At 46.3% G+C, this 24,886-nt stretch overlaps 6 protein-coding genes and 1 non-coding gene across 7 annotated transcripts; 5 read left to right on the top strand and 2 right to left on the bottom strand.

Annotated features, from left to right (window-relative positions):
• Positions 1 to 3,384: 3,384 nt before the first annotated feature.
• On the bottom strand, positions 3,385 to 3,472 carry F5Y00DRAFT_t85. Its single transcript has one exon. It is a non-coding gene; the product is annotated as a tRNA-Arg (tRNA).
• A 434-nt stretch (positions 3,473 to 3,906) lies between these two features.
• Positions 3,907 to 6,149, top strand: F5Y00DRAFT_269715 (uncharacterized protein; the record flags this gene model as incomplete). The annotated part of the gene is made up of 6 exons (XM_048012492.1): positions 3,907 to 4,176; positions 4,239 to 4,357; positions 4,414 to 5,193; positions 5,242 to 5,516; positions 5,614 to 6,039; positions 6,100 to 6,149. The coding sequence occupies 6 exons, from the start codon at positions 3,907 to 3,909 to the stop codon at positions 6,147 to 6,149; spliced, it is 1,920 nt and encodes a 639-aa protein (XP_047865012.1).
• Positions 6,150 to 8,056: 1,907 nt separating this feature from the next.
• F5Y00DRAFT_73474 (uncharacterized protein) lies at positions 8,057 to 10,270 on the top strand. The gene is made up of 5 exons (XM_048014082.1): positions 8,057 to 8,142; positions 8,247 to 8,553; positions 8,623 to 8,791; positions 8,859 to 9,865; positions 9,969 to 10,270. The coding sequence occupies exons 2-4, from the start codon at positions 8,259 to 8,261 to the stop codon at positions 9,769 to 9,771; spliced, it is 1,377 nt and encodes a 458-aa protein (XP_047865011.1). The 5' UTR covers positions 8,057 to 8,142; positions 8,247 to 8,258; the 3' UTR covers positions 9,772 to 9,865; positions 9,969 to 10,270.
• A 524-nt stretch (positions 10,271 to 10,794) lies between these two features.
• F5Y00DRAFT_253039 (FMN-dependent dehydrogenase-domain-containing protein) lies at positions 10,795 to 12,426 on the top strand (the record flags this gene model as incomplete). The annotated part of the gene is made up of 2 exons (XM_048009998.1): positions 10,795 to 12,163; positions 12,260 to 12,426. 2 exons carry the CDS (start codon positions 10,795 to 10,797, stop codon positions 12,424 to 12,426), a joined length of 1,536 nt encoding a protein of 511 aa, XP_047865010.1.
• A 649-nt stretch (positions 12,427 to 13,075) lies between these two features.
• F5Y00DRAFT_269713 (uncharacterized protein) lies at positions 13,076 to 15,335 on the top strand. The gene is made up of 4 exons (XM_048012491.1): positions 13,076 to 13,302; positions 13,364 to 13,477; positions 13,544 to 14,378; positions 14,433 to 15,335. The coding sequence occupies exons 1-4, from the start codon at positions 13,083 to 13,085 to the stop codon at positions 15,097 to 15,099; spliced, it is 1,836 nt and encodes a 611-aa protein (XP_047865009.1). The 5' UTR covers positions 13,076 to 13,082; the 3' UTR covers positions 15,100 to 15,335.
• A 1,865-nt stretch (positions 15,336 to 17,200) lies between these two features.
• F5Y00DRAFT_269709 (sterol-sensing domain of SREBP cleavage-activation-domain-containing protein) lies at positions 17,201 to 21,348 on the bottom strand (the record flags this gene model as incomplete). Its single annotated transcript, XM_048012490.1, has 3 exons — positions 17,201 to 18,802; positions 18,858 to 21,253; positions 21,317 to 21,348. 3 exons carry the CDS (start codon positions 21,346 to 21,348, stop codon positions 17,847 to 17,849), a joined length of 3,384 nt encoding a protein of 1,127 aa, XP_047865008.1. The 3' UTR covers positions 17,201 to 17,846.
• Positions 21,349 to 23,634: 2,286 nt separating this feature from the next.
• Positions 23,635 to 24,755, top strand: F5Y00DRAFT_261892 (putative pla2g4b; the record flags this gene model as incomplete). Its single annotated transcript, XM_048011289.1, has 3 exons — positions 23,635 to 24,485; positions 24,552 to 24,611; positions 24,677 to 24,755. 3 exons carry the CDS (start codon positions 23,635 to 23,637, stop codon positions 24,753 to 24,755), a joined length of 990 nt encoding a protein of 329 aa, XP_047865007.1.
• Between the last annotated feature and the right edge of the window lie 131 nt (positions 24,756 to 24,886).

The raw sequence follows: 24,886 nt of genomic DNA, 5'->3' as shown, positions 1-24,886 counted from the left end.
AAGTAACCACTAATTGAGTATAGGGAATTCCCAGCATTCTATGTCAACTTGTGGATACAAATCAGCTCTCGTTACCAGAGATGCCCTGTATACCGTCAGATTACACACGTGCAGTAAGTAGCTTACAACGATTAGTATAACACGGCATTGTAGCAAATATTAATAGCTCTCCAGGTGTCATAGGACAACTATACGAGTATCTACCTGTCTCAAAAGAGGTGCATTAAACCAACTTAAATCAAAGCTTTACTTACACAGTAATAAGTTATACAAAGGAGAGACAATGATGGAATCACTTCCTTCTTGACCATTGTTACCAGGTTCATTGAATTGACCAATTGGAGCTTATCCTGTTACGTTACTGACAGGGGCAGCTTCGAGCTCCCATACCTTGGTACGTAATTTCAATTTCCTCCTCAGCCGAGACGTCTTCCGTTAGCTGCCTACAATCTGGGTATTGTACCTACTCAGTAAACCAAATCTCTAGAAAAGTGCTAGAAATCCCTTATTCACGATCAGTGCAATTTTGTGTCTGAGCTTCCACGTCGATCGCAGACGGGGGTCAAGCAAACAACGTCCAGGGGTCATCGCCCATACAGACGCGTTCAAGGCACGCAAGCCCTGCCATCACGCACCCTGTTCGCTGCTGTCAACCGCCACAGCACGGGGGTCAACATGCTCTTCTCTTCTCGGAGGAGGGGGAAGGCTACCCTAATAAGGCTATCGTAACTCCGAACGGCGGAAACGGGACCCCTAGACAGCCGGAGAGCGGTTCAATGCGCGCGCACGCGCACGCGCACGTACATTGCATTTTATTACAAAATACACTAGCTGAACACTTACATCATCCCGTCGTATGGGGAATAGTCGTGGTAATATCCCGCCTATCCCGCCCTTCCCGCCCTGCATACGATACCCTCTCTGACTTCCACTTTGGATACTTTTACATGTGTACGTACCATACATACGAGTCTGCAACCGTTTGAACCCCGGCAGCCCCAGTTAACGGGAAGTCCACGAGGTCGCAATACCACAATACGCACTCCCTGTTTTGGGTACCTCCCCTGGCTACATACGACGTCCATCATACCTCCTTCGCAGCCTGCTTTTGCTGGATATTGAAGTGGTATGTGTGTGGCGTACGCATATGTTGTGATACCACACCCCTAGCTCCGCGGCGCGGCTTACTTTTGGAGTTTTTCTCGTATGAATTCTTTTGTCCATATCCGCCGTACCAATGTACTGCGCCAAAAGCGGATTTTCCGCGCAAGGCTTACGTAGGTTAGGTATCTTCTCGCGATCGCTGGTTCGACCTGCCAGGTACCTGGAACGGTTGCTGATCGACAACTATCCGTCGGTCAGAAATGACAAAATAGACAGATCTGCGCAGCAGATGGGTACGGTTTCATTACTTCCGGAACGAAGCCCATTGCATGAAGCTAAAAGACCTAAGGGGGAAGAAAAAAAGTGTATGCGCGTAGACATCTCGATCCGCCTTCTTTCACCACCCATCCTTCTTTATAAGTGGTGAGGCTGGTGAGCTTACTTTTCGCCTCAGTGGGTCCGCGATGAGAGATGCAATGCGTAGCTACCTAATACGATATCATCGCAGCTTCATCATATCGCTGTTGTTGTCAAATATTTACAGGTTTAGATAATTGCCTTCATCGTCGTTTGCATCCTGTCTCGGAACACTCGCCTCAATCGTATGAACAGGCACGTCTTTCCCTGTCCTCATCCAAAACATAGCTGCGAACAAGTTTTCTAAGTATGAGTTAGGTAGTGATGCCACGCAATGGATGGCGAGAAACAAAAGTTCTATCTGTCCAAGTCATGTCGTTGCTGCTTTCGTCTTAGTACGAGTAACCATGCTCGGGATTAAGCATATCCATAACTCACGTTCATCACAGAAAATCTTACGTCAACGTTGTGAGTATGTGATGCTGATTATCGGCTCGAGAGAGGATATGGTTAAGTATCAGATCGGCTAATCGAAAATATACGAGTGAATCATACGCTCATCGCAACTATGTCAAAGAAGAGGCTTCCTCGTTATAGTCGTTACTTTAGGGGCTACCGTCTTATATTGATATTGCGCACCTACATCATAGACACATTTGAGCTGTAGATACGTGAAATGACAGTGTTTTATAAATATTAGGCAGATACCTAGGTATATAGGAAGAACTTGGTAATTCGTACAACCCCCACAAGCCCGTATATTAGCGATGAGAAAGAATTCCGAGCCCGGTAAACACATATTCATTTCATAGAAACAATAGCGCGAGAACCCATGCTAGAGTTCCCTCCAGAGATATAATGATAAACCATTGGGCGTTTTCGAATTTATCACATCGGGATTCACCGTTGGGCCGAAAGTAATGGATTGATTAAGTATATAGTATGATGGCGTGAGGGGGAGGTTGTACGAAAATATGTTATCCCCTTAGATGTGAGTAGACCACGGTATGCGTCCCTTTGAACATGACTGGCCAAAGCCGTCTACAATGCTTCTTGAAGAATGTGATAATTCTTCGTCGAGTCTCAATTCGTCGGTTTCAGTGGAGATTGTATGTGTCCCTAAGGTAATTAACGAAATAGATTTCTTTTAGTATAAGAAACTACCGTTATATAGGGAGTATATAAGTAGGTAGTCTCCTAAGTAAGGATTTATTGTTGATGTCTATATTTACGCCGTGAGTTCGAAGCTTTGAAATTAATTGATTTTCTTCTAAAGCTTGGTAGAGCTTTGTGTTCGATCTGATACCTTACTGCATTGACTCTGACGGGCGAATTTCATACAAGTAGCAATCGTAATAGAATAAGAAATAAGCGAAAAGTTCCACCGCCGCATGGACAACCATATATATACCAGACTGGACCGAAGATATACGTGTAGGCTTATTGTGCTAGTTATTATAGTAATTGGAAGGTAAACAACTGTACACTTGACTAGCGGTAGTATCATATGAGACTTTTTCTTCAAACTAATGAATCTGGGTAATGACCAGAATGAATTCTGGTTCAAGATCTCAACTTTTAAAAGAGAAAATTATGGCCAGGGAACTGGAATAACAACGCATTAACTTGATTACACCTTATTAAATTCTGGGCTCTTGCATTTTTATAGTCGTCCACCAAACCACCACCACCACATTAAATCGGTAAAGCAATCAGAATTAAAGGGACAATAGGTAATTTACTTTCATTTTCGCTTCTACAGTAGAAGGTTGCAGGGTGCTATATATAGACGCCTTGTTATTTCATAGAGCTGCGCACGTATGTATTAGAGACATCTAGGATATTTATATAGGTACACTGGGAATTTAATATGTGAACAGGAACCAAAAAAAGGAATGTCATAAAAATTGTAAAAGAAAAATCCACCGTACCCCGGACTCGAACCGAGAATCTTCGGCTTATTGACTTGTGCAATAGAAGGCCGACGAGTTAACCATTTCTCTAGTACGGCTTTACAACATGACCACACGTGTGTGGAAGTTGCGGTCGTAGTTGCAGTTGCAGTTGTTGTTAGTGTTTATTAAATTAACTTTTGTGCCACTTGCCGTGGGCAATCAGATGAGCCTGCATGAAGTAGGAATACGTTTGAGGCTGTAAACAATAGCAAACTACACCTGACTTACATGTGCCTACACGCACAAGAGTGAGCCTGACGTCACCCAAGCTATCTCCGAAAAAGTACCGGCGCAGCTGCGCAACTGGATGGTAATTACCAATTCCCACCTGCGATCGAGTACAACCTCAGTTTGACTTTTAACTTTGCATCCCATCTAACTCCATATTTTATACAATTCTATTGTTACATATAATTTTACTTCTACGCTAATTAAGTTAGCATTGTCTTTTATCAGATAGCCCTGTGGATGATCTTATACATTTGCTACAATGGGGCTATCAAAAACCAGAAGCATAAGTTTCGGTACCGGGACAACTGTTTTCGGAGCAGGCTCGGAGTTTGCTGGCGATAGGATCAAAATTCCAAAATATAAAGATGATTTACTCGAGTTGGACGGTGAGCAAATATGTTACGGTCTGTGGGAGGACAATGTGTTGGATCGTTTGATGAATATGAACAACATTGACCGCGAATATATGATGGAAGAGTATATCGATTATCTAACTAGCATATTTAAAGAGCTTCCTGGAGTACATAAGGTAGGTAGTTACCGTCTCAATTCCTTTGCTTAGTTTCAGGGCAGCCTAACTCCCTAACTCAGCCCCCAAGCCGCCCACCACGACTGCGATTACCAGCGTTCGAAGATGAATATGAGACTCATAAGTATGCATCATCATATCCCAGTTTAACAGATGGTTCAACGATTTCGGGGGCTTCATCGTAAGTTTGTGGTGTGCCGTATAACTTACACTGCAATGCTAATTTCACATCTCCAGGCTTGTTATTTGCCAGAGGAATCCATCTCGCTACTCGCCTGCATGGCGAGAGCCGCTGCTTCCAATTAAATCAGCCCAGTCCAAAGACTTGCGAGAAATTCCTTCCAAACCATCACATGCAGATGCTATATACTCTTCATACTGGAAGCCTACGTTAGAGGGATGGCCTAATAGCTCCAATGACCCAAGAAGTGTTGCAGTTAAGATGTTGGTTCCTCCCCAAATCAGGGCTGGCATTGGGGCACAGTTCGATGTAATGAGCGATTCTGACTCCCTTGATTCCGAAACTTCAACAGACATATCTTCTGATGACGACGAATATGATCCGTTTGAAAATTTAAACAACGCAATCAGACAGGTCTTTTCGTCCAATAAGCAACTAGCAGATAGAGTGATCAACTACTTGGTACAACTTCCCCCAGATCGTCGAGCACAGGTCTACGGGTATGGACCCATCTTATCGCACGGTGCCGACAACTTTCAGGAATCAAGTATCATAGTTAGCTGCGGAAGCAATTCCAGGCCTACAAAGAGAAAGCGTATCGATGAAGCGCCTCCAAGCAATTTAAACCAGGACCAGGCGCTCGGAAGCGACGATCATGACGATCGAGTCCTCGTTGACTGCCATCCTCCAGAAAGCTCGTCACCTCACAGAAGGTTTGCCTGCGGATACAATATCTTCGACAGGGTAACATACAGCCCAAGAAATACTAGAGGGAGGACTGCGACACGGTATAAATCGTGTGCCGGTCCTGGATTCACATCTATTAACCATTATAAGTCCGTCTACCTAACTACGTGTAAATATATAAGCTGACTTAAGAAAAGGCGCCACTTAGAACGTGTCCACACCTTGCACCAATGCCCTCGGTGCGGGAATATTTTCGACAAGCCTGGGGAGTTACAAAATCATTTGGCCCAAGATCCGAGATGTGACCGACTGACATTCGAGCAAGAACGTGGTATGTCTCAAGCTATGTGGGATAGGGTTAAGGATATTTTTAAGAGAAGACGCAAATCCCAGGGTGAACCTTCTGATGAAGAAAGATGGTTCCTTGCCTGGGATGCTCTCTTTCCCGAGGTGGAAAGGCCCCCGACAGCATGTGAGTCGTACCTAGGCACGATTGGATTTTTCGCGAGGACTTATCGACGATAACCCCCGAAGTGACGTATAGTTATGCTAACTATGCAAATACGTAGATTATGAAGAGCCACACACACACAATGCCTACCAATCCAGGGTTTTGGAAGTCTTTGATTTCCTCTTAGCCGATCGACCTCAACTAGCTCCAGCCCGAAACCATAGAGATGACCTTATGGAGGCATTAAGACACGCCCTTAATGTTGCTGGCCAAGGATCACGATCAGATCAGGGGGCTAACGGACCCATTGTGGCCTCACCATTAGTACAAGAGCCTTTACCAAATACTAGTGCGCAGGACCGGATGCCCAATATAAACCAAACGGACATTTCTGAACCTCGTAGGCTAGACACAGCCAATACATATATAGACGTGCCGAGCCGATTTGAAGGGCCAAGGAATCAAGATAGCGAACCAATAGATAATCTGGATCTATTTGGTGTCTCCGGCTCAAGTTACCCCGAAATGGTTGTTACGGGCGATGGTAAGTTCTTACGATACCTACAATAACACGCTACTTGAAAAGTTCTAACAGTTCTCGTAGGCTATGTTGAGGGATTATATTCGGATTTTTCTGAATATGGAAATTGGTAACCAGACTCCTTCTTTCAAACGGTGACCGATATATATGTGAGGCTAAAAGGTCACTCAAGAGGATTTAAATTGAGACAAACCTTGAAAATCGTATTTGTAAGGAATATCATCATTTGACGAGTCCCTAGCTTTACGTAGCGCTGCTTCTATCCGGTACGAACATAGTATGCATATCTTAGTTGTTGAGTGAATGTTTGCTGTGTAGTAGAAATAGGAGACGCTGGGCGAAGCTAGGGCAAATAATAACAACATCGAGTCTTGCGAACAAATACTCAACGTGGCAAATAAGTTGTACTGGTATCCAGTATTATATTTCACATGTCCTCGGCGTAACGTGCTACCGCTCTTAGGATCGAGATCGATCGACACAACGTCAAGTTATGGGCGTTAAAGACTCCTAAAGATCCTCCCTGAGGCTGAGGCGACGAAGATCATAAGGCGCAATGACCGAGATATGCTTCATCTACTTCAAAGGAATAGCCTTTTATCTCGAGGCCTCCATCATATGATGATTCTAAGAACTAACCCATGTACTAAATTCTCAAGTCCTCCGGGAAGGACGGGTCGGATGTGAACCGCAAGGGATCCTAGCTATTTATACTACTATGGCAGTATGGATAGGTATATAACGCGCATTGATACCTCTAATGGACATGTTAACGTGAAGGCTTACTAACCGCATCCTATACAGTGTTGTTTCGATTATGGGAATATTGATGATTAGTAGTCTGTACAACAATGTTCTATTTTAAGAGCAGCAGCATAACGTTGTGATTCTGTCACTCGCCAATCTCGACTTCGTTCCTACCAACCACGCTCGTAACTAGTGACTTGTACCGCCGACCTTTGTTTACGATGACTGGCGATGAAAGCGGTATGATTAGCTGTTTGTTGAGCTTATCTTATTAGGTGCTTGGCTTTTGCGTCTTATTCCACTATGTTGATCCTTAATCCGATAGCTTCGTTCCTTATAGAGATTTTCTTGGCGCTAATGGGGTGCAAAGAGATGCGCTAATGGTTAGTCAAACGCGATAGATACCATTATGAAACTTGAGTAACGTTCATTAGTGAAGTATTCGAGAAGACATGGTGGATTTATTATGACGGGTGTCAAGCGGGTTGCCATTTAAGGTTTCCCACCTGCTAACACTTGTCTCATTCGCTTTACATATGAGTTGGCAGCTGGCTGCTGACATCCGGTAAAAGCTGACACATGGCAATTCGGTCCCGGCGGCATGGACCGTCATCCATTCCTAAATTTATTCCAAACGCCCAAATTCTCAGGCAATGATTGTCGGCAGATCGTGCTTTTTTCTTTTTGATCCTTCAACTTGCGGGGTTGACATACTACGTAAGCTATACCCGACCTCGTGGCGTTTATTCGTTTTATGCGAACGATGAATATTCCTACCTGATCATAATCATCACCAGCCTTGCTTGATCTGATCTGGTAATTTGACTGCAAGCCTATTTTCCGGCTGAATGCTACCTAACCTTTGGTTCGGCGTCGACAGCCGTCGGGCTAAGACACGGAACATGTCCATCCTGTCCTACTATTCCCCTTTTGATAAATTTGCTTAACTATCTCAAAGAAGATGCGGAGATGCCTGTTTATCGTGTCTCTTAAAAACATCGAGTACAACACAACATTCAAGTACTCTTATAAAATGGGATGGGATGAATGATACAAAATAGTCCCATCTACTAAATATTCTTCTCAAGTCCTCGGCGATACTGCACATGGCCGATTGGCCTATTCGGTTGAATCGATGACTATATGGTTGGTTGGTCATATATATATAAATACCTATATATGTGATATTGGCTTGCTTACTTGCTTTTTCCAGTGTACCGCCACAATCTTACGTTGCACCGGTCACTCCCAGGGTCTCATCCAGTAATCCCAGGGTCTCATCAGCCATCTACAGAGGTGGGGATTTCGTCTCAGCTGAAGCCTTGACTGGCCGACTGGGCAGTTAGATAGCCGGTCCCGGTATGTAAGTCGCCGCACGTTGCACGTTATAAGCGACTCGTCCGCACCCCTCTTATAACTCTAGGATTTGGTTCTGACCTTCTTTTTGCCTCTTGAATGGGCAGACCTGCACCAACATGAAACCCGCCCTCAGGCTGGCCACCTTGAGTTATGCGATCACTAATGTTGATGCTAGCTTACTATTTCCATCTGCCCGTCGTAATGCGGGGAAGGGGAATTGGGGTCCGGCTAAAGATGTTGTCGCCGTCGCCGCCGCCTCTCCAATAGATCCTGTAGGATGGACTCCGAAACCGACTGCGCCGCCGGCGGCCGAGCCGTTCGATTTTGAACTTCGGAAGAGGCAGGATAGGACTACCACCACAATTATCGCTAGTGTTGCTACGTGCGGGTTCCCGGCTGATAATATCAGCGGTAGGTTATGATTTAGATTATGAGTTACTTAATACAACTACGAAAAGCTCCCGTCTTAACTCTTAGTAGCGCCGGCGATTACGTGCGGTGGGGGAGGTTACTGTTATGAGGCACCGGCATCTTTTGCTGCGGGATGTTGTACCGAGACGAATCGTCGAAATTGCAGAATACCGACGACATGCTTGGAATCAACTAGATTGACATCTTCTATAACTGATACTGCTAGGACACTACTCTGGTAAGCCCAAGACTTATCCATCCTCTCCTAACTATCATGTAATTATCATTAACTAAGCCCGGTAAAGTGATGAACCAGCACGACCTCATTGTGTGACTTATTTATACAACGCCGACTTCTTCGAAAATTTCAATGGGGTTAGTTTTCTGGCATGCGGTGAGGAGGCAGGGTCTAGTATAATCGCAACTAGTGCACCGCCGAACTGGGCACCACCGAGCGATATCACAACTACTTTTCAATATACGTCCGATCGATCTCAAACGAGTACCGATCCTACCAATGTCGTAACTGTCACCGTTTCCCCGAGCTCGAGTTCGTCATCCCCAGACGGAGGAGTCACACATCAGGATGGTAACGGATCGAGTAGAACTGGGGCTATTGCTGGTGGAGTTGTTGGCGGGGTTGCCGTACTCTCACTGATAGCTGCTGTCATCTTCTTCTGTCTACGCCGACGTCAGCGTAAGAAGAATGAAGTGGGAGGCAAGGAGATAGAAGGCTCGCCTCCGTTTCAGCCGCGAGATTTCCCACGTAATAGTGTATATGGCGGAGGATTGCCCGAGCCTCAATACCAGTCAGACTTCTACGGGGAATTACCGCCGCAGATGGCACAAGAATCGACCCAACACGTTGTAGGCTACCCGCCACCTACTCACTTTGAACCAGTCGCCACGGCTAGGGACGATACGGATGATAGAGATCATAGGGGGCATAGGGAGCATAGGAACTATAGGCATTCTCAGGTGCAGGCAATTCCGTCTACCTTTGTCCCGCGGTCACGCAAGCCGAGCCAGGATGATATAGTATCACCCATTACTCCTGGTGACCAATTAAACCCTGCCGACGACCCAGCAACGTACACATGGATCTCGAACCCGACACCACCTCCGCAATCAGACTACCCTCCACAATCAGACTACTCTCAGTTCAGCCCACCTCCACCGTCACATTTTCAGTCGTACCGACCATATCCCGGAACATAAAGAAGGCTACCGGCCGTAAGATGAAATAACCTCTATGGTAGCCTAACTTGTCGCTCGTTTAAAATACCTAAAGTTTTTATAATATTGCATATACGTACGTACTGGGCGCGACGTTTTCTTGGATACCGGCGTCTTGCAGGTGCGTAATGCATCTCGTAAGACGTAAGATACCCTTGGCTCTTTCTAATGGAACATAGGGAAGAGGTGAGGATAGGATCTGACTTGGAATATTACTCGGATGGCACCGGACGGGATGGAGGTGACCTTAAAAAATATATGTATGACGCTAGGTACGTTAATATGTTGACGAATTGACGAGTAATATTGAATGTATCTACGATTATTAAATCCTAGTCTATCTAATTAGGGCTTTGTTAGGTTAAGCTTGGATTGATCAAGTTCTACATATAGTATTGTATACTATCTGAATTCGCTATATGGTATATTATCCAGGGCATTAATATATACACACTTAGATCATAACCCCAGTAACTTTAGGTAAGTAAGGTAAGTAACCTAGCCCAATTATACCACCGGGTTTGTCAATATAACTCTTATAAGAGAAGAGTTGATGATTAGGTGGATCTCGTGCTCACCCGCGGCAGTGGAAGGCAAGAAAGCAAGAATGGGATATCGTGGGGTACCCCAGATCCGGTCGTTTCGGGAAGACATGTGGGGAAGTTAACGGTTGTAGCATACCTACCTAAGCTTCTCCGCGCCTCGGTTATCATTCCGCCGACCAAGGAACAGCATTAAATAAGGAGGTATGCCGTCGGTTAGAAAGTATATTAACCGCTGAAAATCTCCTACAAATCTTTGTCTTAAAGCGATACGTGCAAGGCGTACAGACTAATACATCCCTAGGTTAGACATGTAAGACTGGGTGACTTATAAGCGGAGAAACAAGATAGAGCCGAATTTGGGGAACAGTCCGAGTCCGAGTCCGAATCCGAATAGGTCCCCACGGTACCTTAGTATATTTACTCCTATCTGAACTCCCAGGAGTATACATATATATAGGAAATGGGCGGTGGACAAGCCCTGACCGAGAAGGCAATGCGGTCAGTAAGCGTGAAGGAGATATCACAGCACCGCTCGCTGAAGGATCTCTGGGTTGTTATTGACGACGTAGTCTACGATCTCAGCGAGTTTGCGCTACAACATCCCGGTGGTGTCGCAGTACTCTTGGACTACGCCGGACAAGACGCAACCGCGGCTTACTCCGAGGTCCACTCACCATCGGTAATCAAGACCTCGTTGCCAGCATCATCTCGCATTGGCGTCCTAGATCAAGCTACTATCACCGAGCAATGGGCCAGACCACCACCACGGGCCCGCGGTCCACCACAAAAGACACCGGAGAAGCCACCTCTAGATAGCCTAATTAACGCTAGGGATTTCGAGGTCGCGGCTGAGGCTAGCTTCACCCCTAAGGCGTGGGCTTTCGTGTCGTCGGCTGCGACAGACTGTCTGACGAAAGAGCGCAATGCATCTGTGTATAGGGATATAGTATTGCGGCCGCGGGTACTGAGGAATGTTAGAGATGTCGATATAAGTACAACTATTCTGGGGAATCATGTTGCTGCGCCTATATTCTGCGCCCCGACCTCTATGGGCCGTATCTTCCACCCACAAGGAGAGCGTGAACTAGGTCGGGGATGTCAGCGCCTAGGTATTCCGCAATGTGTATCAACGAGTTGCTCATTTCCGTTACCCGAGGTTATGGACGCGGTCGAGGAGGAATCTCTGTCTCAAGGGGTGGGAACCGACGGATCTGTTCCAGTCTTCTTCCAACTGTACGTTGACAAAGACCGCCGGAAGTCAGAGGCTTTATTACGTATGGTACGTGAGCGCGGTGTTAAGGGTATCTTTCTGACGGTTGACGCACCGGTCATTGGAAAGAGAGAGGCAGATGAACGAGTTAAATCAGATGAGAATTTACGCGCTCCGATGTCTGGCGCGCAGGCTAAGAATGATGCTAAAGGAGGGGCATTGGGAAGACTCATGGGTGGCTTCATAGACGCATCACTCACGTGGGACGATGTGTCGTGGGTGCGGCAGCATGCTCCTGGTTTACCAATCGCGCTCAAGGGGATCCAGACAGCAGCAGATGCGGTCAAGGCTATGGAGGCAGGTGTTGATGCTATATATATCTCTAACCATGGCGGGCGGAGCTTGGATACATCTCCTGCTACGATATTAGTACTGCTTGAGATTCAAAAGTGTTGCCCGCAGGTCTTTGATAAGATGGAGGTATATGTCGATGGTGGCATTACGAGGGGTACAGATATCTTCAAGGCTTTATGTCTAGGTGCTAAGGCTGTTGGGATCGGGCGGGGGTTTCTGTTCTCCTTGAATTATGGGAAGGGGGGTATTGAGAAGTTTGTTAATAGTAAGTTTAAACCCCCTTCATATATATCCACTACTTCCCGAAGCGCTTTATAGTGGGTTAAGAGGCTTATACTAATACTATGCGTACCTAACATAGTCCTTGTCGATGAACTGGTGACGACTATGCAGATGTGTGGCATTACTAGTCTTGACCAAGTCCACCCCGGGTTGCTACATACAGGAGCTGTTGACCACCTTGTTCCTGGGTCTGAAGAGCACCCTTATGCCAGGTGGAAACCAAAGTTACGAAGTAGCAAACTGTGAAATGGGACTCAATATTATATATGACTTACGTACCTCATGTACCTTGTTTACCTAGGTTGGCACCTGTATACCAAAGAAACACATAAGTCTCAACAATGTTGTCACCCAGATACATGTAACTATGCTTGTTCACGTAGTTACGACAAAGGTACATTGGTACGTCATAAGTTTTCTAAACTATTGAAATTGCTAACAGTTAGTGTTGTCACAATCATACATGATGTCCCTAGCAACTGTCGGCGCTAAGCTAGACAATCCTTACTCACTATACTACGCACGCCCCTTTCCCATCAAACTGACCTACAAAGAAGGTAGCATCCATGGCAACAAACATTGTTATTAGACTATTTAAGATACGTACTCCTTCTTGAACTGCTGTACCTTGAGTCATTGGGAAGGTTGCTAGCTAGAGGTTGGAAGTTGGACGGTACCTATACACTTGCCTCTGTAAGTGCTCTCTCCCCTGCCCACCCTTTTTGGAATTTATATAAACATATCCCTTCTCTGTCTGTTTCAGATCTTTCGAGCTGCACCCTTTCTTCATCCCACAATAATCTTCTTCTGTCTACTCTTCCTAACTACATAGCCATACCCATTGTTCATTAATCACTCTCCCTGTCCCAACGCTGAGTCTATAAGTCACCAACTTGTTCACTATGGTGAAGACTAAAAGCACTCGTCCTATATTTCACATTGAAGGGACATTTTACCACTATGAGAGTGACGACGATGAGTCTATACAATCAGGATCAAGCAAGTCTAGCGGGGAAGTAGTCTATCAAGATGAGGTTGTTATAAGACACACGTCAACCAGGAAGCACATTACGGCCAAGCAGAAACCGACAAAGAAGCACTTTTTGTGCAAGAAAACACTAGGTAAGGGCTGTAACACTGTTTAGATCACTCCCCGAAAGCGAAGCTAACTCCTTCTAAGCAGAGTCTAATACAGAAGATGATAACTCAAACATTGAGGAAGTCATTCCAAAGAAGCACGCAGCAACTAAGAAGCAGGATTCAGCTAAGAAGATTGCCCCAGCTCGTCACATCTCAGGTAAGAAACACAAAGCACTTCAGGTCATCTTTCCCATTGGAAATGAGACTAATTTTATTTATGTAGAATCTGAGTCGGAAGAAAGTTCAGATGCTGAGGAGGTAGTTACTCCCAAGAAGCGCGTTCCGGTTAAACACTGCTTGGTCAAGAGGCGAAGGAAGACCACTGAAGTCATCTCTTCTTCTGAAGATGATTCAGATACCCTAGTAGAGCCTGACTCAGATAATGAGAGCTCCGAATCTGAGGAGGTCGTCGTTCCGAAGCGTACCAAAAATAAGAGCCATACATCGATGAAGCACACCTCGAAGAAGAAGAATGTCAAGAAGGTATCCAAGCCCGTTCCTCCTCCTGAGAGTGACTCGGACTCTACAGACTCGGACTCTACAGACTCGGACTCTACAGACTCGGACTCTACAGAAGAGCCTAACACAGACGAAGATGGCTCAGAATCAGAAGAGGTCGTCATTCCCAAGCGCTCTCGAAACAAGAAACAAGCTCCGGTGAAGAAGAAAGGTTCAACCAAGAAGCAGGCCCCTATCAAGAAGGCTAAAAAGAAATCCAAGCCCTCCCCTCCTCCTGAGAGCGAATCCGATTCTACTGAAGAGGACTCTGCAGAGGACTCTGAAGCGGGATCTGAAGAGGAATCTGAAAATGAACCTAACAGCGAGGAAAGCTCGGATGAAGAGGTCGTTGTTACTAAGAAACAAGCCTCAGCTAGAAAGCCAGTTGGGGCCGAAGTAGAAACCGATCCGAAAGAAGACAGTCCTAGTCCTAAGGTTGTTACTACTAAGAAGCAACCTCAGAAGAACTTGGGGAGTATCGTAATGGACGCGTACAGGGATAAAGACTGGACCATCGTCCAAGACGGGGCGATATGCTTCTCAAAATACAAGGGTCTGTCGTAAGTTCTACCTCCTTTACCTTTCCTAAGCTAAAGCTAATCAAGGCATCACAGGCTACAACATGTGGCTAATAAGCTACAGCGCAAGGAGAAAGACGTCCTGGCCCGCTATCAGAAAATTGCGAAACTGGCAAAGGAGGGTGGATTCACCGTTGAGCACCTCGGTCAGGTCTTCGAGGCGGACATAAATAACAGGTCTAAACTCAAGTCCAAGTATAAGCACCAAGGGTACGCAGAATCTAACCCCGGCAACTGTAATGGCGAAGAGCCCAAAGGCACGGACAAAGGAAAGGAGAAGGCCGAATACAGCGAATACAGCGAGCCTATAAAATCCTGGGTCAAATCCATTCCTTCAACCTGCAGCTACCCGTCTTCCTCGACATCATCTTCCGCCCCCTCTATCTCTGGTGCTACCGTAGGAACCTTTGCAACAGTTTCTGTACCCGAGGCAGATCGGATCGACGTACTTCGCACGCTGTCACGGATATACCCGAACAAAAAGGTCTTCTATCCTGACGCTACATTTAACTTGCAGGACTGCCACGCTCTTGCTATTGCTGAGGCGCGGTACCGGGGCCAGCAGTTCAGATATATCCAGGCCGATTTTGAGAACCTGACTGGCCGGTACGTGGACATCGGGGTGCTGCAGGCGAAGCTTGCCCAGGGAACGAGCCCTGACGACCCGGTTAATGTGAACTGGGGTGGTTTCCGTCATTATTAGGCAGAGTGCTTATTAGAGGAAAGGCCTTGTGGATGGAGAGCTTGTTGGGGGAAACATGGCTCAAGATTTCGGGCTTTAGTAGTAGTATTTTGGGAGGAAGAGTATGGCCTAGGTTAGGGGATTGTATAGAGGGGTTGGACTATACGGCCTATTTTGGCTTTTAAGTCAAGGAGGATATAAGTATATTTCATTCCTCAGGTGTACGAACATAGAACATGCTCCTCAACAGGCTCGGGTTATGGTGTGATTCCCTAGATAAGTGGTGACATCGTTGCTATTGGTTATTATTAGGATTACAGGATTAGGATCTAGCTATTGTTTATATATGCGTAGATACGCAGGCAGCGACTGCCTCATTACAATGAGTGCCCGAGTCACTGTTGCTAGGGATCCACAATGGGATAGTGAAAAGGGGCTTCGTTGGGTTATGGTTGAGTTGGGCTCACTTGGGAAGATGCCAACCTAGTACACATTTACATCACACCCGCCTATCTTTGCTGGTGTGACAATATAAGCCCTTGTTTTGGTTTCCCTAATATCATGACTTGATTTAGTACTATTATATCTAAAATGATGTGCATGTTAGAACGGATTCCCCCGATCAATCATTGATTTCCTACGAAGAAATTTAATTTTAAACTTTTCTAAAAGATTAATAAACTCAAAGGTTCTATCTAGGCTGACTTAACAATAAATTCTTCTTATTGAAAACGAGGCACGTACAATTAAGAAGGAAAGCGGGCGTAAACAAAAGTAGGAAAAGGTAAGGCAAAAACTAAGGGGGAAAAAGAGAAAAAAAACATCAAAAGCATCGCAGGAAATAATCTGGAAATGGAGTCAAAAAAATGCAAAAAGCTCAGCCCCAGGTTCGAATCCCCTCGGATAGGGGCAGGGGATTCGAACCCAGGACCTACGAAAAACCGGCTTCGTTGGGCGTCTGCTGTCAAGTCACGTTTTCTTTTTGGGAAGAACGGTCCAGCATAAGACACCACAGTGGGGTTTTCTCTGGCCTCAAGTCGCCCGGGCGGGGGGCGTCGGTTGAAAGTTGGTTTGCAATTAGGATACATAACCTTACCGTCGGGTGGAAAGGTACTTGGGGGATGTACCTTAGGTAGGTTAGTTATCTCGTTGCCTAGGTAGGTTTCTGAATAGCCGCATGTTGACAGCTGTCTGGTTAGGGTACAATGAGACTTGTACTGACTGGCCCCTCTATTTACATACCTACGGCGTGCTGCTGGTGGCTTTTCACGTACCGAGTGGAATTACTGAAAAAAGATAAATATATCTGGAATATAGTAGTGCTACCGCGGCTATCCTCCTGTCTAACCTGTGGAGCTTCAGGTCAGTCAATATGAAGGACAAGCAAGTGGTATTAAGGTGCTTCGCCTAACTCAAAGAGTTGCGAATGAAGTAATGCTATGCTACCTGAGTAAACATTTATGCTAGTTAAATGATCTCTTTCATAGAATTGAAATAGGACAGCACAGGATACATGTAGTATAATGACTTTATGCGGCCTCAAGTCCTGATAAATCTATACAAAACTCAACGTCAAATCGAGGGTTCCTGGATAAACTTGATAGATCCGGAATTCGAGGTTATCTAAAGAATGCTAAACAATAACACTTGTTATGGGAGCTTTTATTCAAGCATGTGTTATCGTACGCAACCGAGTTGAATTACTAACTTAGAACCTATGGTTGATCTACCAAAAGTTCATACTAACTCAGAATAGATATACTTATCGAGGGCACTAGAATAGCAATTTTACCTTAAAAGGGGGATATTATGTGTCAGTGATAATCGTGTATTATAATAACTTAAGCTCCGTACGACTCAAGTGAAAGAGTAGCCTTCGATAACACCTTAAAGACTTAGGTATTATACTCTTTTCTACACAGAAAAAACTAGATAACGTCTAGTTATTCTAACGAAACTAGATTAAGTTGGGATGTTTTCCATTGCCCCCTTTATTCGACATACTAACCAAACTAATACACGTTATGACTTTATAGTTAAGTATCTTAATAACTATGTGATTATTAGTATTGCAACATAGTACACAATAGAGAAGTCACTCACTATAAGACATTACCACACACGTATATAAAGTATAAACATACGCTGTATAAATATATAACTAGGTATACGCTATATAGGTAGTAGGCGTGATATATATAGATATGCACACTTATAATTAATAAGGTCCTTTCCTCGCGGCCATTCATCACCATACACAACCCAAGCCGCTCGGATCGAATCTCGCAGACAACACCCCTAAATTGCATGCCGCCAACCGATATTCATTCGGAGGAGAGAGAGCCGTATGCCCAATATCATAACATCACAACTCCCCTTGCTCTTCCCCTTTTCTATCCGCTCGGCTACCCAGCGAGCCCCTCTAAAGACCCGGACCAGTGTCTATGCCTACGCCCATGGTATCTCGGTGGACCCCTTATTTTTTATGTTTCGTGTACGTGCCATGTGAAAACAAGCCCACCCCTTCCCCGTCCAATTCTATTCACCAAGAATGGTTGCAAATAGGTAAGAACGCCCGTTCCTCTAATAAACCTTGGGTTATATGTGCGTATGTACCCCCGCATAGACCTTAACCAGCCAGGTCGCCCTCCTATTTCCATGATGCAGTCATGCCTCGCCCCAACCTAGTAATCCATTTCGCCAATCGTTAAGTAATAATATTTTGGTAGGAATTGAAATTATAAATGCCATCTGATAATTTATATGCCTCAGCAGTGAGCGCAAGGGATGGCGGGTTTGCCGCGAAGAGTGGAAGGTCCCTTACGCCTCCGACTTCCTAGTGCAGGCATCCCGTCCCCGGGTTGAGAATCGTCGCCTGTCTCAAATCGCTCATTTCCGACCATGATGACCTTGATTACGTTGCTGAGCCCTACGGCTAAGCAAGAGCGGCCAATTCGAACCATTGGCCCAAGATTCGTGACGAATAGATGACCATCGTCTTCAACCTTCGAACATAGTGGAAGGGTCTCCCATGTCTCCTGTTTTCCAAAATGGGAAAACATCCATACTTCCCAGTTGTCTTGAGGAATAATATGGCCGTTTGCGGGTTTAACCGTGTGGTGACGGCGTCGGAGGCCGCCGAGCTGTTGAAGGGGCTGCCGGTCGAGATGACCGTCTGCTCGAGATTTCTCACCATTTTTCCTCCTAATTCCGACCATGATCCCAGAGGGCAAAGCATCCCAGAGTCCGGGGTTCTTAATAACCCGTCTCGATTCTTTGGCTCTTTGCCATGGACAACACGTTTTCCTGGTAGGAGAAGCTGGGTCGCAAAAACACAGGGACTCTCCTTCGTGTTGCGGACTGTAGGTTTGTACTACCAGGTCTCGCGTATACGTATTTAGATATGCCAATGTAAAGCTCCATAAGGCAAGGGAACCACATCGCATCCGCCTTGGCCTCGAGTGGAAGCATTTCAAGCTTTTGGGTTGGATTGGATCCACCTTGAACGTATAGATTGCTCTGAGAGTCTGCGCATCCACCAAGTCCGCAGTCTGGGACCGAATGATGAGGAAAAAGCCCAACTCCGGCAAGGCTTGAATCGAGATAGATCCGCGGTCCCTGAAATTTCCCACCTCTACTATTTCGGTAGTCCAGCTGGAACCGTCTTGGGTGGCGAGGCGTACTTGGCCCTCGCGAGTTGAAGCCATCACCTGAGCAGGAAACCCTGCGAATGTTAGCGGGACATAAGTTCATTTCACAAAAATACAAGATTTACTTACCCTTTTCGGTAAGAAAGCCAGCGGAGACGATCGAGCTCTCCTTGGCAAATATGTAGTTATTGGGTACTGCTTGGTCGGTCCTAAGCTCTGTGATGACACCGTCCCGTCGGATAAGGATTAGAGGAGGAATGGCCATGGAGTCGTCAGCGACAAAGAAGAAGGCTTCCGGTTTATGTCGATCCGGCTCTGCCCTAATGGGATGACCCCACCGTAGTTCAACGAGATGCCAGAGTAGAACTTTGTCAGAAGTTAAGAGTGCGAGCCAGTGAGACTCTTCATCGATGCACATAGCTAGGATTGGAAACGGGATGATGGAAGAATCCCCATTTTCGCCCAGCACATAACTCTTACCTCCGGCTTTGACATCCCAGACTCTAACAACTCGGTCTAGCCCTATAGACACAAGGTGACCATCAGAGCAGGCTGAAAGCAAAGCGACATCTAAGGAATGGCCTATGTTCAAACTCTTAACTGAGAGCAGAGTGTCCCCATCCGGGCCGGCTCGTGAGGAATCTGCTAATTCGTCCCACAGTAGATAATTCATCAGCAGACGAACTGCCGCCGCAAGAACAAGTATCGTCAGCAGAAAAGGTACTGATTGGTGGCGTACAAAATCATATACGGCGGGTGTAAACCACGGCTCGTGAGCGGAAAGGCCTCGATCCGATCCCTTGAGCACAAATACCGTAGGGTGAAAGACTCTTGCAATGTAGCTATGGGCGTTGGGCTTGACAACATGAATGAGTTCTCGAGCCGTCTCATGATCTTGAAGACCCAGCCACGATGCTGGGCTCCTACCCTGATGAATTTCAGATAAGGATGAAGCCGGTGATAGATCCTTATATTTGGGAGAGATGCGAATGATCCGGCTAATCAACTTAACTATGCCTTCATTCTCCCAAAAATGCCATTGAGCGAGGAGGACGAAACCCACCATGACAATAGTCCCAGCAATGCGTGTTGACATAGCGATCTTGCCGTGCAGCATCGCGTCTATCCATGTTTGACGTGGGTTAGAGTCAGAAGCAGAGCTTTGATCTCGAATCGATGCTTTTGCAAGCGCATCACTGAGCTCAGTTCGACGAACATCGACACTAAGTACTGAGAGGAAGAAGGTGGATAGATAAAAGAAGTCAAACATCAGTGCGATGGCTGCGAAGGTACAAAATGCCGAAACACCGGGGGATACGATTTTTGAAAAGCCGTATAATAGGAGTACATTCTGGGCCACACTGGCCAGTGCGACGTGGCCTGTCTCACCAAAGGCCTGACCAACCCTATTGCTAGTACTATTTTCAGACGGCGTGAGGATGACGGCGTTAATGAGTCGATGGATGTTTTCAAGACTCATACAGAAAATGACGACTGGATATCCCAAACGTGGAAGTCTCGATAGATCGATCTTAAGTATAGCGCATATAGTAAAGCTCGATAGGATGGCGAGAACGATTTGAGCCAGAACCGTAACCATCAATCCCATTTTCGACTTAACGGCCCGTAAATTGGATAAGGTTGCCAGGAAATAAATGAGAAGAACCGAATAGGGTACTCCTAAAACGATTACATCTTGAGATGATATGGGACGAAACTTAAATTCGTATAATTCGCTGGTCCTGCCGCTCGGAGAGTACTCAAATATATCCCAATTATTAGCCTTTTTATACTTAAGAGCCTTTACCCTCTCCTGCCATAAACGACCCACCGGAGAGTCTCGCAGGTGGATGAGGGTAATGACGAGTGCATCAGCAGCGACAAGCCGACGATCTTGAAAGCGCTTCCCACTGAAGACGGTCGAATGCCTCAAGGTCACATTTACTACCGTTGGTTGGGATTTTCTCTGGTTTGCCGTCTCAATAATATCGTCATCCTGTTCTATATTCTCCGAAGAGCACGACCAATACTGCAACGGAGACTGGAAGAACCAAGACGCGTTAGTCAGGCCATTTACGATATGATAGGCATCACGCTGACTCGGCGTAAGGTCCGTAGTCGTAGCATTTTGAAAGTGAGTATCGTCGGAAATATAGCGTCGGGGATCGAAGTTTACTGTGGGACCAAGGAGTTCGTCTTGAAGTTCTAGAGCGCTAAGTAAAACGTTTCTATTAAGAGCCTGGAAATAGTTGCCGTGAACCCATATCGAACGCATAATAACGTCAGGTTCGGCCCTGTTCCTGTCGTGTAAGGGGAGAGTATCGGTCCAGGCATGTTCGGGAAGAGAGGACGCGCCGTTGATGAAATCGGTAGTATAGAGGAAAGGGAAAGGATATACAAGGACGGCAGCAACGGCGACAGATATCAATAAGGTCGTGACGACGTGACTAGCAGCGTATCTTCCATACCGAGCGAAAGCGCGGCATAAGGGGTGCGTATCGGTAAGCACGGGGGCTTCGGTAGTTCTAGGATTACCTCGTCAATTGAGCTGTACGCAGAGCAGATAGACGATATAAAGCACAACGTACCCTCTAAAAGGATAGAGAAGATACCAAATCATTCTTTCCACACGTGGTGGGCAGTCACCAAATTGCGAGCTGCCCACGATAACTCAGCGCGCGGAAGAACGGTAGGCAAGGGCCTTTCCTGAGCTTGCAGGAGGAGGCGCATTATACTTCTCCAGGTTATGACATAGGAGGAAGAGCGCTAGATAGGTATCTATAGAATTCGATATAGACGTATGTATGGACAGACAAGGTGGATAGGCAAGTATGTAGGTACTTGTATCGAGATTTAGGTAATTTAGGTATCTAATACAGTAGATGTCTCATCGTCGGGTCCGAAATCTTGTATATAGAGGATGGATCTTGGGACGAGGACGAGCGACCAAGGTAGGAATTATTCGATGGAAAAAGCGGTAGAGACAAGTCGAAAGGCGGAAAATCGGACATGGAGACGCTATCTCGAACTTCGCATTTTATAAACAGGGGATTGATTAGTGAATGCCAGAATGCCAATAGAAAAGTTACTAGGAGAGGACTAGACTATTAGACTACTAGAGCGGCGCCGCCGTATTAGAGAGTATTGTCTTACTGTCTCGCCCTTGACTTGGCCGAGTTAAGCTCACTCCGTCTGACTTGCGTAATAAGGTGGAAAGGTGGATGCAGGAAGATCGGATCTCGATTGTTGTATCTCGGGCGGGCGCTTCGAAGATTTCCAAGTTGCAGGGAAGAGCAGGGAAGAGGTTTGTACTTACAGTGTACTGAATAAGTGTACCAATAGACTAAACAAGTCAGGTAAGTGCCTTACGTATTCGTGATCGTACAAACTGTGGTGTGGGTTTTTTGGTTGTTTTTTTTTGTCTTGTCTTTGCGACTTCCATCCGTTCTTCTCATTGTAGTCAAGGTAGGTGCCAAGTTTGGGACATGTATGTAGGTATGTATGTAGACATGGACTTGGGACTTGGGAGGCGCGCCGGCGGGGCGGATTAGCGGGACTCGCGGACGGCCGGATAGAGATCCTATTCCTTGGTAACCTTGGAAAACGTCGTTGTAGCCCCTCCAAGCAAGCCCCTCAACAGTACAAGGTACAAAGTATTGAGTTTGGTACCTTACCTAGGGAGGTTAGGTACCTACCTCATCATTCCCTCCCTATAAGATCCCCCTTACAAGGAGGCAAGTACCCAGCTACCAACTAGCACTCCACTCTTACCCCTCATAGCTGGAGTTTCCTGGTTTCCTGCATTTTCGGGTCTGGAATGGGCACCTTTGCTTTTGCCCTTAGTTTTTTCTTTTTCTTTTTTCCAACAAAATTGGCCCTGGCGTTTTGGAAAACGCCTCCCAATATTAGGCAAAGTGCCGTGTCGAAGAATTCCCAACAAAGAAAATTTCTAAAAGATCATCCGTAGATATATTATCAGTAGCAAACGACATATATATTATCTACCTGGTCAATATATCAAGGGAGCTGAGAGCTGAGCTATGATGCAGCTGTAGCTGTAGTGTAGCTGTAAGTGTGCCTAGCTGTTTGATGCATCGCCGTGACGCCAATAGCTCCATGACCGAGGTATTGAAGGACGAAAGGAAATGCAAGCCAGCAGATCTAGCAAGGTAGGATCGTGAGGAGTATACAATAGAGATATAGATATAGATATATGTTATAGGTATGTAGACGTCGCAACTGGGACCAGGGGAGGAAACCAACAAAGCTGGGCTCTCCGTATATATTTATATTTAAGAAATTCTGTCACTTGTCATCGACCCATGCTGCGCGAGGTAAACTGACCGCTTATATTGCTACCTAATAAGAAAATCAACTCCATCTTAATGACGACCAACGGTCGCGGGCGGGGTTCCGTCAAGTGAGAATCAGCTCACTTTTCTCTCACGATGCCTTCCATTGGCGTGCCGTTATTGGTGCGTCCCGGTCAGATTAGGCAAGGGTTGCTAATTAGATCTCCCCAAACCAGATTCCCGGGAGCTGCTAATCAAAAATGATAAATCGTAAACGTACCTATGACTATCTAGGTCCAAAAATAAAAAGGGAAAAAAGATAAGAAATGGAGAGGGAGATCTCTCCGTAGGGCTGGTTTCATCTAATAATACCTATCTGCGTGCGCGGTACCGGTGGATGCATCCTTCTAGCCTTACCTGGCTGCTTGTACATATCATATTCATACTACCTATTTATTATATCATATCATATTTCTGTCACCCTTACATACATACATATAAAGAAACGTATGACCAGGCCCCGAATAACGGAACATCGCTGCAGCATAGCAGCATAGCTCACTCAAATCATTAACGTAGAGCCGACCCATCAGCCCAGCCCAGCCGGAATAAAGATGGAGAAAAGCGAAGATCTAAGCGGCGACCCCATCGCGGAGCTGATCACTAGCTTTAACGAGCTCAACGCCGTCTCAGTCGACGAGCTAGACGAGGAGCCGAGCCCGCTCGAATTCATGAGGTACGTAGCGCGGAATACACCCTTCGTCGTACGCGGTGGAGCTTCCGACTGGCCGGCCGTGAGACGCTGGACCGCCTCGTATCTCCGGGAGTCGCTCGCCGGCCATCACGTCAACGTCGCGGTGACACCATATGGGAACGCCGATGCTCCCACCGAGCAGGACGGCCATCTGGTATTTGCCAAGCCGCACGAGGAAGAGCAACTCTTCAGCTCGTTCCTCGACTACTTGACATCTCAAGAGCTATCCTCTCACTCTTTACCCGAGAGCAGAGGAGGAGAAGTACGATATGCCCAGACGCAAAATGACAATCTCCGCAACGAGTACTCCTCACTCTACTCCCAAGTACCACCCTCCATCCCCTTCGCACGCATCGCCTTGCAAAACGAGCCCGACGCCGTGAACCTATGGATCGGCTCCTCCGCGTCGGTAACCGCGCTGCACCGCGACAACTACGAAAACGTATACGTGCAAGTCGCAGGACGCAAGCACTTCGTCTTGCTGCCCGCGCTGTGCCAACCGTGCGTTAACGAGCAAGAGCTCGAGCCCGCATCTTATGTCCGAGAGGCCGGAGGAGGTCTGCGCTTACGAAAAGAGGACGGCGATAAAGTCCCCTTTGCAATCTGGGACCCCGACAATCCGACTATACGGAGTACGAAATATTCGCATCTGGCGCGGCCCCTGAGGGTTACCCTAGAACCAGGTGATATGCTATATCTACCAGCCATGTGGTGAGTGTCAGCGTGTAAACTTGATATGCCCTGGGTAGCGTTGGAGTGCTTACGGCCTATCTCAAGGTACCATAAAGTCTCGCAATCATGTTCCGAAGAAGGTATCTGCGTCGCCGTCAACTATTGGTAAGACCCCTTGGTCCCTCGAGACGTATTCTCCCGCTCCTCTAAATACTCACCCACACGTATAGGTACGATATGGAGTTCAGCGGATCCCTCTATTCCTTAGCATCGTTAGTCCGGACTCTTGGTAACCAAGCAACAAAATAATATCATCTTCGTAGCCATAAGGAAACGTAAAACCGATCTCCTAGCCATACATTCTTAAATTCGTAAGTTTATCTAACTAGCTTATTCTCATTTCCTACGTATACAGCACTCACTGGAGCTGAGCATTGAAT

Source organism: Daldinia vernicosa (assembly GCF_022497035.1).
Source record: "Daldinia vernicosa strain CBS 139.73 unplaced genomic scaffold F5Y00scaffold_22, whole genome shotgun sequence".
In the NCBI taxonomy this organism is placed as follows: domain Eukaryota; kingdom Fungi; phylum Ascomycota; class Sordariomycetes; order Xylariales; family Hypoxylaceae; genus Daldinia; species Daldinia vernicosa.
This window is presented reverse-complemented; position numbering and strand designations above follow the sequence as displayed.

Excerpts from the sequence above, each read along its gene's own strand:
- F5Y00DRAFT_73474 (XM_048014082.1), top strand. The coding sequence starts at position 8,259 with ATGAAACCCGCCCTCAGGCTGGCCACCTTGAGTTATGCGATCACTAAT. Across the intron at positions 8,554-8,622 it reads CCCGGCTGATAATATCAGCG|CGCCGGCGATTACGTGCGGT; the intron begins GTAGGTTATGAT and ends AACTCTTAGTAG. Across the intron at positions 8,792-8,858 it reads ACTGCTAGGACACTACTCTG|TGATGAACCAGCACGACCTC; the intron begins GTAAGCCCAAGA and ends AGCCCGGTAAAG.
- F5Y00DRAFT_269713 (XM_048012491.1), top strand. The coding sequence starts at position 13,083 with ATGGTGAAGACTAAAAGCACTCGTCCTATATTTCACATTGAAGGGACA. Across the intron at positions 13,303-13,363 it reads TTTGTGCAAGAAAACACTAG|AGTCTAATACAGAAGATGAT; the intron begins GTAAGGGCTGTA and ends CCTTCTAAGCAG. Across the intron at positions 13,478-13,543 it reads CCCAGCTCGTCACATCTCAG|AATCTGAGTCGGAAGAAAGT; the intron begins GTAAGAAACACA and ends TTATTTATGTAG.